The sequence below is a fragment of the Mugil cephalus genome, chromosome 8 (assembly GCF_022458985.1).
Source record: "Mugil cephalus isolate CIBA_MC_2020 chromosome 8, CIBA_Mcephalus_1.1, whole genome shotgun sequence".
NCBI lineage: Eukaryota > Metazoa > Chordata > Actinopteri > Mugiliformes > Mugilidae > Mugil > Mugil cephalus.
Genome location: NC_061777.1, coordinates 10,278,570 through 10,297,846, shown reverse-complemented (window position 1 = coordinate 10,297,846; position 19,277 = coordinate 10,278,570). Strand labels below are relative to the sequence as shown.

At 44.0% G+C, this 19,277-nt stretch overlaps 2 protein-coding genes across 5 annotated transcripts in view; both read left to right on the top strand.

The window, feature by feature from the left end:
* dock8 (dedicator of cytokinesis 8) overlaps positions 1 to 5,252 on the top strand; it is a 50,984-nt gene extending 45,732 nt beyond the window's left edge. For all 3 annotated transcript variants that reach the window (XM_047591583.1, XM_047591582.1, XM_047591584.1), the window contains 2 exons: positions 2,000 to 2,170; positions 3,574 to 5,252. In XM_047591583.1, the coding sequence (XP_047447539.1) occupies positions 2,000 to 2,170; positions 3,574 to 3,625 (223 nt within the window). In that variant the 3' untranslated portion in view covers positions 3,626 to 5,252. The remainder of the gene's footprint in view (positions 1 to 1,999; positions 2,171 to 3,573) is intronic.
* Positions 5,253 to 5,989: 737 nt separating this feature from the next.
* LOC125012036 (aminopeptidase O (putative)) overlaps positions 5,990 to 19,277 on the top strand; it is a 70,840-nt gene continuing 57,552 nt past the window's right edge. For both annotated transcript variants that reach the window (XM_047591631.1, XM_047591630.1), the window contains exons 1-6: positions 5,990 to 6,078; positions 7,502 to 8,305; positions 8,569 to 8,756; positions 9,764 to 10,016; positions 10,884 to 11,097; positions 11,449 to 11,573. In XM_047591631.1, the coding sequence (XP_047447587.1) occupies positions 7,536 to 8,305; positions 8,569 to 8,756; positions 9,764 to 10,016; positions 10,884 to 11,097; positions 11,449 to 11,573 (1,550 nt within the window). In that variant the 5' untranslated portion in view covers positions 5,990 to 6,078; positions 7,502 to 7,535. The remainder of the gene's footprint in view (positions 6,079 to 7,501; positions 8,306 to 8,568; positions 8,757 to 9,763; positions 10,017 to 10,883; positions 11,098 to 11,448; positions 11,574 to 19,277) is intronic.

The following is a 19,277-nucleotide window of genomic DNA, read 5'->3' as shown; positions in this document are numbered from 1 at the left end:
GCATTACTTGTGTCAGTGTGGGAAGATAAAAGTCCACCACAGAGAAATATGACTGATATCCTGCTGTTTAATAGTAACGGTTGAGACGCAGAGGTGGATGTGACTAACTGATCACAGTTTAAGACTGAAACAGGCTGGATTAATGTAATGTGAGGATGTTTTTTCATGTCCATTGGAGACTAGAACCCATTTTTCCCTCATAAAATCACTCAGCTATTATTCTTCAGGAATTGCAAGGGTTTATTGTTCCCCAGAATTTATTCATTCTCTAGACATAATTTAAGCCATCAGGCCAACTGTAAGTTGCGCGGGGATTTCCTGAATTTGTGCAGAAGCTGTGTCGTACTTTTGGGTGTTGCCGTATTGGTGGGTCTGTGCGTTTGCCTTTTTTCATCTCACGGACCCGTGTCGCTCGCCTCCAAAAGGTGCTTTTCATTTTCTACCCCTCATGTCACATTCCAGCTGCCATGATTGCTACAAGCAGGTTGGCAAATATTTACTGTAATTTCAGAAAAGGTTTATTTTTAGTCCTACATCCAGGCTGCCTGGGACTGGACCCTTTGTGCCCCTGACGTGCAATTGGTTACACACTGAAAAAAAAAAAAAAAAAATGAATTTCTAAGTTAAACCAAGCTGACTGACTGAACTAAATGCCTCCCGGCGCTCCACGGCCAGCGCAGACATTGGGCCTCACACCCAAACACGTCATGTGCCTTGCAACTCATTACATGACACATTGCTTTTTTACTGCTCACTTATTACTACAAACAGGTGCTGTGTAATGTACACTTACTTGCCAAAACATTTGGTACATTAGTGAAAACAAATGTACACCAATCAGGCATATGAACACCTTCCTAATATTGCGTAGGTGTCCCTTGTGCCTTCAAAACTGTTCTCAGAGAATGGACATGGATCTTCTGAGGGTGTCCTGTGGTGTCTTCATATGGATTTAGGGGAGAGGTGTCTGTGGATCATCCCACAGATACTCGATCAGTTTGGGATCTAGTGAATTTGGACGCCAGGTCAACACTAACACTAATTTTCATGTTTTTTTAGTTGTTCCTAAACCAGATGGTCCATTCCCTAGTTGGCCAGACTCTCTTTCTCTTCAGAAAGCTGAAGCTGTGTTGTCTCCAGCTTCAGAGATCTAGCTTTCAGAGAGGATTGTTTGGAAATCCAGTCCTGTGCTTGATTGACAGATGTCTCTGCCTGTCGCAAACTTTGAAGTTGTCGTCTTGTCCTGATTCCTTAGTCCAGATATGTATCTAAACCACCCATAAGTGACGAACAGGATCATAGCTGTTGTTGGTTTTGAGTCCCAAGTAATATATGAGTGATGCAGAAAGACTGTAGAGATCTGTCTCAGAATAAAAACTCCAGACCAGGCGGCAACATGTAAAGCTACATGTCACTGTATGTACCGTGTTTACTGTGTAGATTGCAGTTTCCACATTAGCGTCATTAAAGGCTAAGAGATAAACTTGGACATGTGTTTGCAGTTATCTCCTTCTCTCTGATTTCCTGCAGACTGCTCTGTATGTTGGCCATTATACACGTCATGAGAGAATGCTGCGGGGAGAAAAACCGTACTTGCCCTTTGCTCTTAGTTGAGTTCAGATCGTTTAATTCTTTCCTTTATAATTAGGCGCCGTCCTTTATTCGCCGCATGAAGGAGAGTGGGATTTTTATTTCTCAGTCCTTTGTGACTTGGAGTTTTTCCTCTGCTGCTACTGTGAAAGAAGCCTTGTGAGTCATTCGAAGTCCAGCTTCATTCCGGCATAGAAACCTTAAAAATGTATGTGACTGTAGGGACATTAAATTCAGATTATATTAAGTCATTTAGAGTGCTGTTAAAGTAAAAAGAAACATATTTATATTGAGTCGTTGCAGGATATCACCAGCATTGGACAGTGCAGAGTATTTCTGAATTCGTGAAAACTCCTTTTTAAGAGAATATTGTTTAACTGGCTCCAACCCATTCGTCTTTCTCTTGCAGGTGTGGTGAGGCAGTCGAGAAGAATAAGCACCTGATCACATCAGACCAGAAGGAGTACCAGCAGGAGCTGAAGAAGAACTACAACCGCCTGAGAGAAAGCCTGAGGCCAATGCTGGAGAGGAAGATCCCTGAGCTCTATAAGCCCATCATCAGGCCCCGACTGGAGACTAGGTAGACAGACGCACCATTTCAAAGCCAGCCAGCCAATACCATTCAGACAAAAGAGGACGAGGTGGAAAAACACACACCATTGATCTTTTCGTCCCTCTGTATCATCGCTAAACTAAAAGGAAGGGAAGAGTAAACTGCATTGATTTGAAATCCATTCACACTGTTCGTGTCACCTTTGCAGTTATTGAATGCTGAACCGGTGCCATGCTACGTATAACAGGAATCGCTTTCACATGAGCAATAAAGGCAAACGGACCATGATAATTTTCAAGCGTCTTGTATATACAACAGTGTATTATGTGTTTCAAAGGAAGCTCACGGTCTAAATTTAGATTTATGTATTAATTACTAGACCCCGGCAATGCATTCTTGATTTGTGATTTCACACATAATTATCTCATGTATAGTGTGACCAATGTGCAGACCTGTGCCTTGGTGATAATGAGGGAGCCGAGTATGAAAATCTTTAAGTAGCTTTGCTCTCTGGTGGAAATGTGTGATGTTTTTTTTTTTATATATTTGACATTCCCATATGGTCCGTGTATGTTTTGGTCACTGGATTTTCCATTCAGAAATGGACATTAAAAAACAAAAAATGAGCGGTTATTTGATTTTCATTTTAAAATACAAAAAATTTTAATTGAAATTCAAGGCATTTTTCTTAATCAGAGTCCCGAATGGATAAATAAAACTTTAAAAAGTGGTCTATTTTCATTGTCTGCTCCTAAAAACTAAATCTATGAAGGCGGAAAAAAAATCTTTGCCCTTTTTTCACATTGTGAGACCATATTGTGTGTAAGAGCACGTATGAGGACGGTACTGCGTTTATGGCAAGTGCGCCCAAATGTATGACTTATGTCTGTGGTTTCCCATCCTAGCTCAGGCTAAAATGTCCTTGGAACCTTACTCTGATGTGGTTTTTGATGTCGCAAAACAAGGCTTGTCATCTGCAGAAATCTCTGCACGCTTATCAGAGTAATGTTAGCTAGTAATCAACTATTAGCCTAGTAGCCAACTATCCCCTGATTATATGAAGTTATTTTTAGTTTATACCTGAAATTTGCAGCTCAGATTTTCTGCAGCCAGTCGTCTTCGCTGAGACACACTCTTTTATTGTTTGTAGAACAATGTACTCATGCATATCCATCAAATGCTGTTACACAGCTCCGTCCTCAAACATGCTCTCACTATGAAAGCATTTTATCCTTTTCTGAACTGAAAATCCCACGACCAAAATATACACGGATCCCGTATTGAGTAATTTATTTATTTATTAAGTAATTTCTACGTCTACCTGCTATGACCTGCCTCCACCTCCTCATCCTTCATCATCATCTTGCCTTATGTTTTGTCTCTGTTTTCTTCCCCTTCTTCCCCCGTCCACTGTCCTCCATTTCTCTTAGGGATTCCTTCAAGCGTCTAAGTTTCCGTAGAGCTCAGGAGGAAAACTCCTGAGATGCCACAGCTCGAGTGCTGCGGAGAGGAAAGGCAGGCTGTCGCGCGACGGAGAGAGGAGGGGGGGAGAAAGACGAGAGAAGATGAAAGGGGGAGAATGACAAGAAAAGGAGCTCCTCTTCTGCACTGGAGCAGCACATTGCGTCCACAATGGAGGACTAACAGTTTCTCAGCAATGCAGGAGTGTATAACAACGTCTGCTGCTTATTAGGAGACAAAACAAGAGAGAACGAGCACATAAAAATATGGTTTGAGACTTGCAAGCAAAGTGTAGCTTATTGAGCATTTCACTGTAAAATCTTCAGATGCTATGGCTCTGCTGATGTACTTTTTTTTTTTTTTTTTTATAGAAGACTTCCTAGTCCTAATAATGCTGCAAACATTTCCTCTGGGTCGGTCAAGGAGCTCTCTTACCGACCTAAGACGTGCATGTGTGTGCCAATAACGCTCTTGCCCTTTTGTATGTATATGTATGTAAATGTCTGAATGGATGTGTGTTTATTTAGATCATGTTTGGAGTAGAAGCTTTTTGGTGCCATACTGAAGTCACTTTGCACTCAGCGAGGATAAATGATTCTGCTATGTGCTCTAAAATTTCAGTCTGGACATCTATGCACGACATGTGCCAGTGAGAGGAGTGTGGGCGGATTTGTGCACTAGGTACAATTTCCTGTGTTTAACTCTTACGGCTGTTGTTGTCATATTCCTGTCGGACGCACAGTGGCTGTGTAGTTAATAAAAAGAGGTAATATGTGTTTTTCTGTTCACAGGAGGCTTTTCTGAGGCTGCACATAAAATCTGCATTCTGTATATAGTAGAGGTATTAGATCAGGTAATTGCAAATATGTTTACAGAAGTATGAAAAACTATTTTGCATTTTATTTTATGAAAGTGTATTTTTAGATAAATAATTGTAATAATGGTATTAATTGGAAATATTATTCAGGAGGTGGGTTTCAGTGACTGAGCATATTGAAACAATCTTTTTGTTTTGTTTTGTGTTGTTTTCTTTCAATAGTAGCTAGTGAATAGACCACATCCTACAAAACACACTGTGCCAAATTTAGGTCCATCTTTATTTACTTGAGAACTGAGGAACAAGAAATGCAATATTTTTAAAAGTCACTCCACACAGCTGTGCTTTGCAAATCGAATTATGCTCACCCCACATGTCAGAGTACATTCCGGAAGATAAATGTGTCACTGCTTTCAAGTATTAAAAGTGATTTCTATTAGATGTCCACGAAGCACCTCATCTCATTGATGCATTGACATTGCAGCTCGTGCTGCGGCTGACGTTTTACAAGTAGGTATACATTTCCACCTGCATTATTAATGCTCCTTTGAATACTTGTGTCTAGGTACTTGTGTTATTTATTAGCTGTTGAGAAATTTACGAATGGCTAAATGAAATTACGAAACTTTTATCAATTGTAGGAATTAAAATGTAGGCCTATTTTTGAAACGGTCAGAACGTCGGTGTTATAAGATGTATTGGTGGCATGCGGCCTCTGGAGACTGCATCCATGTTCATGTTCCTGTTGAGTTTGTTAAAAGTGGAATTTTTACTTGTCGTCCATAAAATGCTGTTGAAGAACCTGAATAAAATGTAATATATACACACAGACACTGATGTATTTCTTTTATTTTGTTTTCTCACTTTTTGTGTGCGAGTATATAAAACTACAGAGGTTCATCTTACAATCTTATGCATATGTTTTTTTTTCTTGTCCATCCCTGGTAAATTTATGGCAAATGTATTTCAACACAATGTTTATACACAATATTAATACACATTGACCAGTATTTTTGATTTTCCAGAAGAGTGTACCAGATATTCTGCTAAAGAACCGAACTTGATACCTCCATAATGGTTAAACGTCACCTCCTTCTTAACTGGAAATCCACAACAGCTCCTTACAGCACACAGTGGTTTAATGAGATTATGTCATTTTATGTCAAGTAGAGAAAATTAGATATTCAAAAAGGCATCATGATATTAAACAACTTCTACAATAAATGGTAACCTTTATGGATATTTTTGTGATATAAGGCATATAAGCCCCATCCCCTCTTTTTTTCTTTTCTCCTTTTTCTTTCCTCCACTTAATTTTATTTATTTTGATTTATTCTGTTTTGTGTGTTCTCACTGTATTGTTTACCTGGTCTTATTTTTAATTTTTGTAATAATTTTCTTGATAAAAAAAAATGCAAATGCTAACACCAATATGCACCTATATGTGAGTGCCTTTGTTCTTTTTGTACACACGTTAAAAATAAAATAAAATAAAAAAAAAACAAAACAAAAAAACAATGAAACATAAGTATAAAGAACTACAATCTGCTGCCGTCGCGTCAGTGTGACGACATCACCGTGCGCCTTCGACATGCCGGATGCAGCTTCGTTGCTGGACTCATTTAGGAGGACGAGCGGGTAGTTGTGATGCCCTCCGGTATGTTGGCAGTTGTTTTGTTAGATATTGGCTAAACACGGTTCCCTACAGTAAAGCTGGAGGTTTATAGAGACAAAGCTGCTGTAGCTTTGATCGCTTTTAATAAAACGGACTCGAGGACGGACTCGACACGGAAAGTTAGCTTCAACTCTCTCCTGTGAAACTCACAGTGAACTTCACTCCACAGTGAAGTTTCATGAGCGGTGTATTGAGTCAAGGCATGATGCTACTAAACCATCAGGGATTCTCACACTACGTTTGTAGTATAAAATATAAATTTAAAGTGCCAAGGTGCTAACATCACTAACAGAACATGTTTACTTTCAGTCTGTGATTTAAAAACTAAGGTGAAGACTGACCCTGTAATGAACCTGGCAGCTGTAGCCAAAAGTTTGTTATTCCCCTGAAGCATCAGGACTCCGTAAGAGCTTATAGATTATAGATAGAAGCTTATCTGATTTAGCTATAGCAGTAATATTAATGGTTTCCCCCCCTGGTGCTCCTGTATACACCAATCAGCCATAACTTTATGACCCACTAGCCAAGGCTATGACACAGATAACCTCATCATCATGGCACCTGCTAGTTGGTGGGATATAATAGGCATTACATCAGATCATCCAGTGCGTAACAGTTTATTTAGTGTAGTCGCAGATCCGGACAGGGTTCCCATGCTCTACACATATCAGGCATAACATTATGACGACTTGCCTAATAAAGTGTAGTTCAACAATTCCGACTCATCAGAAAATCGACACAGACCTTCTGAGGGTGACCTGTGGTGTCTGGCAACAGTGGGCTCCTTTGGGTTGTATGGGATGAGGGAGGGGTCTCTGTGGATCATCCCACAGACACTTGATCAGTCTGGGATCTAGTGAATGTGGAGGCCAGGTCAACACTTTGTGCTGTTTTTCATGTTTTTTTTTAGTTGTTCCTAAACCATTTCTGTGTGTGTGTCCATGTCAAGCTGCATCCCTGCTGCCATCAAGGAGTGTAATTGCAATGGCATAGTTGTACGTGTCAAAGTGACATCCAAACAAATGCCAGAACCCTGGTTTCCTAGAAGAACATTACATCGTAATTAGATCAACTACGTTACTCACTTCACCGGTTGGTTGGTTTTAATGTTGTGGCTGATCGGTGTATATAGATCTATGCCTGTACTCCTGCAGTAAATAACATCAGATGATGGTATTTGGCAAAAGCACTTCTTTCTTGCCAGCCCTTCTTCATGTCCTGAGCAGGCTAAACAAAACAAATTGTGACTGCCAAAACCGGGGCAGTTTTAATAACCCGTAGCTCGTAGCTCTTACTGGCACCGGGCTTCATTATAACTTACCAAAATAGTTTTCTTGTTTGGAAACATTTGCGTAATGTGTGAACAGAAAGAGTATGGTACTCATTTTTTGCACTTCCCTCCTAGGGTTAGCCATCAAACCTGATTTAACCGGTGTGACATGGAGCCAGATGGAGACCTAAACCCCGACAAAGACGACCTTCCGCTCCGAGCCAACACTAACCACATTCTTGTCAGACATTACGTGCTGGACCTGGCTGTACGTTTCGAACGGAGGGTCATCAGTGGTAGCATTGTCCTTTTTCTGGAGCCTCGCTCTGGAGCGAGGGCTCAGGCGGAGGATGACTCCGCACCCGGAGCTGGTGATGGAGCTGAAAGTGAAGGGGTTGAAGAGAATCAGAAAGGGCGTGGGAAGAGCACGGCGGAGATGGAGGAGATGTGTGGCGGGAAAGGGGGAGCTGCGTCTGGGTTTGACTCGCAGACCTCGGCTGACAATACTCAGTCTTCACATTCGTGGCAAACCGGCGGTGAAGCTGATTTCACCCTAGTGCTGGACTGCTGTGACCTTGATGTGTCAAAGGTTGAAGAGGTGGACATCGCTTCCGTGTCAGAAATGTTGAGCCTCCTCCCAGGCGTCGCATCTGAAAAGCCAGGGGTCACGTCCGCGGACACGCAAGCCACCATTATTCAGAACCTTATCTCCATGCCCTCGAAAGAGTGGAGGCGGAAGCGTCAGCTCTTTTCGCTGTGTAGCCGTGCCCCCGGAGCCCCGGGTGTCGGCTCGCTGCGTTTCCTCTGTGACCGGTGGAGTCTGCGGGTTAGGAAGGCGGGGGTCGCGTCACCTCAGGAGTTCCCCCGTGCTCTCAGGATCTGCTATGAGACGAGACCAACAGGAGGCTCTGTGAGGTGGACCAGAGACCAGGACGACAGGTTGGACAAACGATGATCAGATTCCTTAGTATGGTATTAAAATTAGCATCACATATTCTTTTAATTTCTAGTTATAATATTTGCACTTTTTTATATACTGAACTTTCAGTGTTGAACAGAACAGAATTGCACCGTTAAATTAATTCACAAAAAACACACCTCGGGCTCTGCCATACTGTTCTGTGTATCTGTGTGTGTGTGTGTGGATCTTTTTAGCACTGAAGTGAACGTTGTTTATGGTTTACCATTGTTTACCCTTCCAGGGTGTGTGTTTACACTGCCGGTTCTCCCATCAACAACCGAGCCCTCTTCCCCTGCCAGGAGCCGCCTGTTGCCATGTCAACGTGGCAGGCAACAGTACGGGCCCCCAGTGAGTGTGTGGTTTTGATGAGCGGGGAGGAGACGGCTGTGCCCACCGACGACGACGACGGGGACGACGGCGATGACACACGTAAGCTGGCGTGAAGCTGAGACAAGTAGACAAGTTGAATTTGTTACCGTAGGCTGAAAATCACAAGTCAAAAATCTGCCTCGTGGAGGGACGTGCAGATCACGACACACGCTCTGCTCAGACGCTCGTTCAGGAAATGTGGTATATTGTTAACTGTCTTTTAACAAAGAAAATTGTAAGTAGCAATTTGTATAGGACCTCAGTTATGTACACCAATCAGCCACAAGATTAAAACCACTGACAGGGGAAATAAATACCATTGACCATTATATTGTAACGATTCAGTGTTCTGCTGGGAAGCCTTAGGACCTGGCATTCGTGTGGATGTTACTTAGACATCCATCCACCTAAAAAAGATCAGGCACCCCCCACCCCGTAGCAATGATGCTCCAGCACAGCAGCCACCCCCAGCAGGATGAAACCTGACACAGGCCCACACACAAAAATGGTTTAGGAACAACTAAAAAAAAAACATGAAAAACAGAGTCTAGCCTCCAAACTGATCAAGGCCCCTCCCCTCAACCCACAGGACCCAAAGGACCTCAAAGCGCAGAGGCACAAGGGAGACCTACACAATTTTAGGCGGGTATGGAAATGTAGAAGAAAAAAATTTCCATCCAAATCACACCAGGAATTTTTCATTAATTTTTAAAATATATTTCAAGTCAGTTTGTCTAAATACATTCAAATGCATTCATTACCAAGAATTCATTATTTTTATCCAGGTCGAAACTCCGTCCACATTTATTTCAGAACTTGATATTGTGCTTATATCTGTTTTACTTTAAATGTAAGTGTTTCTTTGAAGATTTTATCATCCTGCCATATCTTTGGTGTCACCAGAATTGTTGGCGCGAGAGGTATGCCTCTGATTCATCTGAAAGAAAATAGCATCTTAGTCCAGATTTGTTCATCCATTTCTCACTCTATGTTCACTGTCAGTCATCTAAAACGATCTCTTCTTCATTTTCGTCCTCTCCTTCCTGCCCTTCGTCCAACCTCGGCAGATTCCTCATCCTGGAATTACTACGTAACCATGCCCATGCCCGCCTCCACCTTCACTTTGGCCGTGGGCCACTGGCACCAAGTCGCGGCAGAAATTCCCCCAGCTTTGGAAAGAGGGGTGAGGGACAGGACAGACATCGGCAAGGCGGCCAAACCCAAAGCCGGGTATGGGGAATTCAGTGAGACTGAGCTTGTGTCTGGACTTGGAAGTTCCTCTAGCCAAGCGGTAAAGGGCTCTCCACTCCAGACTGGCAGGTATTTTATTATTTTTCCTGTGCTCTTTTTGTCTTGTACGGCGTTCTCCTCTCTAGACTGTTATAAACCCTAAGTCCGGCCCTCCAGCAGTCCACGTTGAGACTTTCCTTTCACCGCACCAAAAAATAAGGCCCAGGTGAAGTTAGGATGATGGATGGGGTGAGGCACTCAATTAGCTTTTTATGACGAATACATTAAAACTTGCACCGTATTATATTGGGTTCAGTGCCCAGAATAAATTATCTTTGGAGAGAGACGGTAAAGCTAACATAAATTTTTATAGAAGTACAGAATATAGAGTGCAGGTTGTAGCAGTAGAGAGGGCTGGTTTACTGTAGGCAGGGGATGGTGGGGCTGGGGTCTCCCTCCTCGCTGGCCAGCAGGTTGGCAGGTCTGCCAGTGGTTTCCAGTAATCCCCCTCCTCCCCTCATGGTTTTCCTCCAGCAGCAGCCCGGTCATAGCCTGCTGCAGGCCCCATGAATCTCCAACTACAAGGAAAGCCTTTATTTTCAGTGAATGGCTCTAAGGAAACTTGGCTGTCTCTTGAACCCTTTGGAACGGCTCTGATGCCGGGGACGAAGTTAGTGCTGGATATTGGATTAGAGTGAATGAGATTGCATGCCGACACATAGATATTTTTGGGGCCGTTGTGGTTTCGCTTTTCGCGATGCACGTATATGCTCCGTATTTCCATTTCTTCCGTTTCCATGCTCAGCGCAGAAAGAGGGAGCGCACATTGCTCCACATGTGGTTCATTAACTCGAGGTCCATATATGCTTTCAACAAAAAAAAAATGAAAAAAAATTAATGAAATCGTCGTCATTAACCTCAGATTAAACTTTTCTTCCCTTATTTAATCTACTGCAGCGGAGACCAGACCACCCGCTCAGACTCTACATTCTGTTACTCTTCCCTTGAGGGCAAGGGGCGCTCTGTAACTGATTATTCAGGCATGGTGGATGACGGCATTTCTTGTTCCCATGGTGACTACCCTTGTCGATTTACTGAGCGGTCGGCTGGGTCCCAGCGGGTGATCCCGCACCGTGTGTTTAGTCCTGTCTGTCTGCTGCAGAAGGTCCAGGTAAGTTTTAGACGAATTGAGCCACTTAAAACATCCCTCATACTCTAAATGTGATATATATATTTTAAAAAAAACTGGAATAACATGTATAAGTATGAAATAAAAAGCCTTTTAGTCAGTGAGCTGACAGTGGGAAAACATCTTCAAGAAAAAGTAACTGCAGCTCCTTGACACTTATGTGCCTTACCCGGAGGCCTTTGAGCGAAAGTAGATGTACACAAGTATGTCAACAAACACACATACCTGCAAACAAACAGACTGTCTCATCAGTCTGCATAAATGTGTAAACATCATTTTGAAGGGCAAAGTTGTGTCTTGACGATTGCTTTGAGGAACGTGTCGCTTCTGCAGATGCGGGTCCTCAAGCTGCTGCCTGGATGTTTGGCTGCAGCCCACGCCGTCCTGGGCGTCCACCCCTTTCCCCGCCTCGACGTCCTCATCGTCCCGGCGGGATTCTCCAGTCTCGGCATGGCCAGGTGAGTTAACACCGCCGCTGTGTCCGGTGAAGGTACTGAAGATTGTGCAAAATGTTGGAAGGAAGATCGATTAGAAAGTTAAACAGTTCCTGTTGTACTTTAAAAAAAAAACATCTAATCGCTGATATGTCGTCCAAGAAGAAGAAACAACCCGTCAACACATCATACTACTTTCTAAGTTGACACTTCAAACAATTGCCTTTCTTACACTTCATTTGGAGTTGTGTGTTTACAGCTACTTGATGAATATCCAATATTCAGTCTCACTTAAGCTCCGTTTTGGGCTTTACCAACTCCTGAGGGGAATATCTGGCTCATAACGGCTAAATGCTCCAGTATGTTCACCAGCTACTAAATAAATAGTTTGCTGATTGGTCCTTGGAAGTCTATATGCAGAAGGTTCTTCGTCATTTCTCGATGAGAACAGCTGCCTGCTGCATCTGGAGACGGCGCTGATGAGAGCTGTGAGAGTGAACCGAATAGTAACGCCGAATGGTTGCGGACTGTATTTGGGAATTACAGTGGTGTCGATTATCTGTAGGTGTCTTGCCACAAGCATCACCTGCCTCAGCACATACAGTCATTTGATCCAACGTGGATGTGAAATGTCGTGGTTGTAGCAGTTCTTCCATTTTGGCTCAGTATTTTATTATTTTTTTTAATTCCGTTCAGCAGTCGTTTATTCAGACCAGTGTTTGGACAATATTGTAAAAAGTTGTAAAGAATCTAACAACAAAGCTACTGCCAACAACTTCTGTTTCAACTTTATCCCTTTGCTTCTGCTTTTGCTTTTTCAAGTAAAATGTTTCTGGGGCTGCATGATTAATGACGGTTCACATTTCAAAACCCCCTCACTCTGTCTCAATCTGCTGTGTGCGGATCTTCGACGCAGGAATTCTTTCTGAATTAAAGACTCAAACCATAACTCCCTCTAAACTTTGTTCAATCACTTGTCATCCCTCCCTTTTCCCCCGCAGCGTAACTGCTTCCAAAACTGGCCTGTGGGACTTCTCTCTTGACCGTGGGTCCATGGATGTCCATGGTGCTTGTAGAATGAAGTGTTGCTAAGACTAAATGCTGTCTCTAAAGCTTTTTACCAGCAATTGCTCAAGAATATCTACGGTTAAGTCCAGTGCAGACGAACACATGCACAAGTTGTCAGTTGGCCGAGGAAGATGGAAAGGGAAAGAATCTTCAGCCTCTTTGCTAATCGTCTACTTAAAGCCTCCAATGAAACGGCGTTTTAAGTGCTGTTTGATTCTAAAAACCCTCTCCCAATAAGCCTAGCGTGCTCTGATAGGTCAGCTCCAGCTTCTCAAGGAGACAACAGCTATACATGTTTATCCGAAATTCAAAACTGGCAATGCTGCCGGTAAAGCAGAAAGATGAGGGGAGACAGGGATATGAAAAATAGAGAAAGTTCTTTACATGCCTCCGAGTGCAGGATGACATTTTCAACTTTTTTTTTTCTCAAAACTCACCTACTGTATAGTCTGAGTCTTGATTTATTAATTATTCTTATAATTTAACTAATTAATCCTTAGATGACCACAACATAATAAACATGACTCCCATTAAACCCCCTTTTTTTGCAAGAATAATCATAATTGCATAGTTTTAACATTATATCTAGAAAAGAAGAAACCACTTAAAACTTAAGTTTTCACCTATTTTTACAGTCTTTCTTTTTTTTTTTACTAAAGTTAAGATTTATTCAGAAATGTACTGTTCACTATTCTCCATCAATAAATAGCACACTGTACTGTAGCACAATAAATAATACACTGTTGAATATGTTTTAATTTTTAATGCCTTGTGTTTATTTTAATTGGAAATGCACCTGTGTTCGTTATCCGCTGCAGGTTGTTTACGCTGAATTAGAGCGTAACATTAATGGAAATCTGTGTAATTCAGTTTTATAGGCGTATATGACCAGAAACAAACTGATTACAAATGCAATGGAAAGCAGAATCTTGTTTTATTTTTTTTGCACCCACGCATTCAATGCAAATGGACTTACATCGACCTTTTTTCAAAGCGCCGTCCTCGCCTGACGTCATTGAATCTTATTGGTTATCAGCCTCTCCTTCCGCTCACGTGTGTTGTTTTCCAAACTCACCACCTTGATTCCATTTTTCCTCCTAAACGGCTCCCTTTCCCTTATCTTTTCCCACATTTTTCACCCTTCTAGCACAATCCGAATCGTCTCACTTGCACGTGGATGTTTTCACAGTTCAATCGGGAAGTTGACACCCAGCCAAGGCAGTCGGCATTACACTGCATCTTTTCCACCCCGTCCTCCCCATAAAATATGCACTTTCTTTCTTCTTCAATTCATTTCTTGTGCGCAAAACCCTACCCCACAGCCCTGACCCTTGTGATGATGGAAGCTAACATTTTCTCTGGGCGCAGCTTCATTGAGTCAGCAAGTCAGTGAATAGGCTGCTGTGTATTTGGGGTGGAGGTTTTTTTTTCTGGGGGTTTCAGGTGGTCTGGAGGCTCTCCATTTCACGCTAGAATTGGGTGTATTTATGTATGGCAGATGGGTGGGTGCACAGCCACGAGGTTGACAGATTCACTGTTGTACACCCTATAGATAATTCGCCTCTATGTATTTGTTTCCTCTTCGCCCTCACTCTGTCTTCAGAGGCTCTGCTCTCTCCACATTTATCCTCCTTTCATTTTCTTACTCCCCCCGTTTTCTGTCATCGTCCTGTCCTGAAAATGATGCGTGTCGCGCTCCTGTCGCTCCGTCTTTGCCCTTCACTTCTCTCGTACTTTAAAACCCCTGTTTTTGCGTGCTTGTCGTTTTCAGTGCTTTCCACCTCTGCTGTGTGTACGGCCAATCACTCTTCAGTTTGGCCTCCAGCATTCCTCAGTGGTCATATTTCGCAATGCAGTCCTTTCAGGTGGCATATGCTGTCCTTGCAGATATAACTGAAACCAGCCGGGAGCCATGTGAATTAAGTTAAAGCGTTTAATTAAGTAAAATAAAGACCATCAACGTCTGGCCTTTTTTTTTTTTTGAAATGGTGCTGATAAAGTAAACCGATTAGGGTGGTCAGTAAACGTCCCGGTGTCTGCGGTCCGCAACCACAGGCTCTCTTTTCTCTCTCCGTCTGCCTTTCTCCTCCCCCGCCGCTGGCCTCCCTGGGGAGAAGTGCCCCAGACAGGATATGAGCTCATACCTGAATATGTGGCCCGCGTGAGTCTCTGACGTTACGGCCAAGAGTGGTCTCAGCCGGTGATATGCCGAATGACGGAGGGTGACGGAGAAGGTCGCAGTCTGGGCCTCGTTCTCGCCCTTACTTATTTTTGCTCCTTCGCCCCAAAACACAGAGCGGCCTTTGATGTCACGAAAAATCTCTCCCCCCACGTTGCAAAACTTTGCCTCCGTGCCTTATTTATTTTGAATGGACATCAAGTGCTGACACAGAGGCAGTTCTGCTGTGGTTGTTGTCTGACGGATGTTTTCTTTCCCTTATGAGGATGGCTTCCAGGCACATATTCCTCTTTCCCCGGCTGCTTAGGCTCCAGTTAGCTGCAGATGACAGAGAAGAGATTTAGGGCCTTCATTAAGTTTCAGACAGCACCTGCACTGACTCCCTATAAAACTCTGCAGGGTTCTCAACCCAATGTCAACTCATTGCGTCCTCCCCTCAATGCCGGTGGCTCGAGTCCTGTATGCCTCTGCGGAGCCGTGCTCTAGGAATACTGGGAGGTCAACCATAATGCGGGCGTAGATTGAGACGAGAGAAAGAAAGAAGGGAGAAGGAGAGGGTAAAGGCGGGGTTCACGACGGGCCAGCAGACCCCCAGGATGTGGGAGAGGATGTGTGGATTATTCCCAGCAACAAAAGCCATTAGCCCCTGGAAGGACTTCAGAGACTGGCGCTATTTAATCTAGAGATTGGGAGGTATGTGGGCCCCACTTGTTGGGATCAAGCCAAGCGGAGTTTTTGCAGTGGAAACAGCAGGAGTGGAGGGGCTACAGGCCAGGGAGCTGTGGCAAGGAGGCATAAAGCTGTTGTAGTGTGATACAGAGAAGGGAGGGCAGAGCCGAAGCAGGCTAGGAATTAGAGTGGCGTGAAGTTTTTATACTGAGATACGAGAGGGAGGGCAGGAAACCGAAGATTAAGGAGTCAAGTAAGGGCATGTCTGCGCTCAAGGGCCGTGCCACGTACACTGTGATCTGGTTCGTGCATATAGACACACAAAGAAAACTTGCGTGGATGTTGCTTTCGAACGTATGAAGCCAGTCACCAGTTCACGGTATTCCGTCATTAACCTTTGCTTAATTTGTGAAACAACGTGAGAAGTAGTCTTCTGTGTTTCCTTTAGTGGTTCAAATTGTAATAGCAATACTCTTGATGTCACATAGTTCAAACATTTGTGTCCATTCCTTTGGTCCTCTTGTCTTCGGCTGGGCTGAAAAAAAAAACAGAGAGAACGCTGAAGCACCGTTTTAGCTGCATTACTGCTCCCAGTGCTTTCAGTAAAACGCTGAGGAGCCCATGAGGGAGTGGAAGCCAAAGATGATACGGTTAAACACTGATGGAGGAGGATGGACTAGGGATGAAGAGGTGTCTTGAGTGTAGCACAGCTGGGGAGTCACTTAAAGTTCATTTTCCATCTGTCCCCTTGAATACAACCGTGATTGAAGGACAAGGGAATGGTGTCCACTGTTTCAACGCGCACAATTTTTGCTTTGTTCTCATCTCCCTTACCTCATACGTTCTTTTTTTTATTTTTTGTTTTGCATCTGAAATCTCTTCATCGCATCGCGACCACGTCATTTGCTTGTGACTGGGAGTGACAGGAAGGGCACGGCACTTCCTCTGGCTCTTTGAAGCTGAGGTCTATGTGTCCCAAAGTGTTGGCCGGACTTGCAGGACTAATCTGAGATCACTGTGTTTTGCATTGTGCCCGAATGAAGACATCCCTGAGAGAGCGAGTGGTGGTTTCCCCACGCTGGTGTTGAAATGGGCCTTTTAGCCGTGTGGGCGATGTGGGTTTTGTTTTGCCCCTGCTGCAGACAGGCCGATTCCTGTGCTTGTGATTGTGTGAATGCTTGCATTGTTCGCGTTATGGTGTAAGGATGTGTATTTATTCTGATGGCCGGACGTCAGAGGAATGCAGGTCATTTATCAGTGGCCTTTAACTGAGCCGGATCAATGTGCGCTTCTGTCTAGCCTGTCTGCTGATGAGAATGTTTATGCATTTATGTATTTTTTTTTTGCTTTATGACACGGGAAGGGAGGGCCGCCTCACACCACTTGATGGCAGGCTGTGATAAACCCACATGCATATAGTGCATATGTAAACATATCTGCCTCTCACCATGTCTCGTTACGCTTTCATTCGCAGCTTTCTTGATTATTCACCCGTTCTCTACCTTAAATGGGAAATAAAAACACATTGCACAAACAAAGCGTCTTGTGAACATGTTGTTTGGGAGCTTAAATACGACCCCGCACATTTTTTAAAAAATTTTTTCCTGATCTCTCATCCTGCTGTTTTGTTTCATTTATTTACACAACTCTCGTCTCATAGGGAGTGGCTGCCTGAAAAAACGGGGGGAGAAAAAAAAAAAAATACTATCGAGCACTTGAACTGCTAGTTCCACTTGCAGCATATGCCAAACTAGGCCGTCATATAACTGTCACAGGCGCAGCGAAGACTTATGACTAGTGTATACCTCTTGACCTTTCTAAGTGGCACTTGAGGTTTTTCAGCTTGGCTTCAGTTGATTGCATTGTTTGTTTATGGGCTAGCAGGAAGTCACATTGGCCAATGGTCCCTGTTGAGAGGAAGTAGGGACCTGGCGCGCCGGAGGGGAGGGGGTTAGTACCCTGCAGGATAATCCCCCGCCGCCCTGGAGCTCTTTAGTGTGCCACCTGAGCTGTTTTTTTCATCTTTTATAGGACCAGACCAGTGGTTTTTACATGTTGTAGGAATCACATATTCTTCGCGTTACTGCCCGACCATTACCCAAACCGTTCCCGTAGTTTTTAAACGGATTTCATGGATTGTGGATGAATGGATTTCCTGCTTTCTACAGAAGCGTCGAGTTAGCTGTAGGTTTGTCTTCTTGATTCTTATTTTTTATTTGATCCGATGGTTTTGAATTTGATTATCATGCACTTATACAGTGACAATAAATAATTATTAGTTCTACATGAAGCCGATCATTAGGGAAAGATCACTAACTTTGAGAGGAGCGAACCAGAAAATGGAAATTTAAAAGTTTAGACAGTACCCAATTACTAGTACCTGTCTCTTATCACTTTCCACCCTCACCGAACAGCGCCTCCTACCTCCTCCTCCTCCTCCTACTCCTCCTCCTCTTCCTTGAGACGTGCAGCCCCCTCTGTTCTCTATCACTTTCCCAATCCTCCCACTGCTTGTCCTTCCCTCTTCCTTCTGATGTCTCTGTGGATTTCTTGCCTTTCTGCTCTCCTCTCCAGTTTGATCTGCAAAGTAACCCTAGAAGTGTGTGACACAGAGCTGCTCTTTCAGGAGGCAATTTAGGGGGGTGCTGGCTCGGGGCGGGGAAGGGCAGGAGGTGGGGGGGTCGTCTTTTTTTTTTTTTTTTTTTTTTTGGCACAGAAGACAGCTGTTAATCAAATAGTCAAGGATGAGAGAGGGAGCTGAAAAGACAGCTCTGCATGCCTGCACCTGGACAGAGGAGGAGGGAGCGTCGTGTGTGCTTTTAAAGTGATTGCGTGTAGTTCGGAGTTTTAGGTGGGATTTATTTCTTTTCCTTTACAGTTTCCCCCGTCGGTGTGCTCACTTCCTGCTCGACACACACACAGGGACGGCTCCAAACCCCACGAGCGGAGGCCACTGCTATCAATCCTGGTCCAGTCTCTTCTGCTGGGTCAGACCTTCCTCTGTGGTCTTAATGAAGATAGCAGGGCACAGCTTAGCAAGTGTCTTGTTATTGCAGGAACATTCCTTTCTAGTTATCTGGGGCCTCTCATCTTCCCCATCTGCAGTGTTGGTTTACCTTCTCTGCTACAGTATCTGCTCGCAGACTGAAGGAGCCGCCTCTTTTTTTGCTGCTTAAAAGGAGAGACTTTTGTTTTAACATGTACCATTGACTTTTGCCCCACTGCTGAGTCCAGCATTGCACACCACTTTAACCAATGTCGCATGGGCTGTTTTTTTCGGTGGGTGAGTGACGGCGCGTTGCTTAGAAACACCCTCAGATGAGAACCTGCTGGCAACAGCTGGCATATAGTACTGCATTTAACAGTAACACAGACACACTGTGCCATAAGTCTGGATTAGAGGCTGTGGCAAGACAGGCCTGTCACCGCACACCCATTCTACTAACTAATGGATGAGTCCACAGGACCCATTCCCTGGAGTGATGGATGAGCCCATTGTATGGCGCGGGGGACGCTGCTGCTGATCTTGGCGTGCATCCTGGGGCATGTGTGTGATAGTGGGCCGAGGGTAATTTCATTTGTCTGTGCAAAGCCAGACAGTTTAATGTCCGTGGGTCCCCTGCGCTGAACCGGCCAAAATGAGACATTTGAAACAAAGTGCTGTGAAATGCTCTCTGGTAATGCGTCTCATGTCTGGGTTGGCTTTTAGCCTTGGGGAAAGAGCAGCGCTCAAAGCCGGTCTGCTGGTCACCTTCGCATTTGGCTGTTTTCGAGTCACGCTAGGGGCACGGCTCCGTGGACGGCCCGCATTG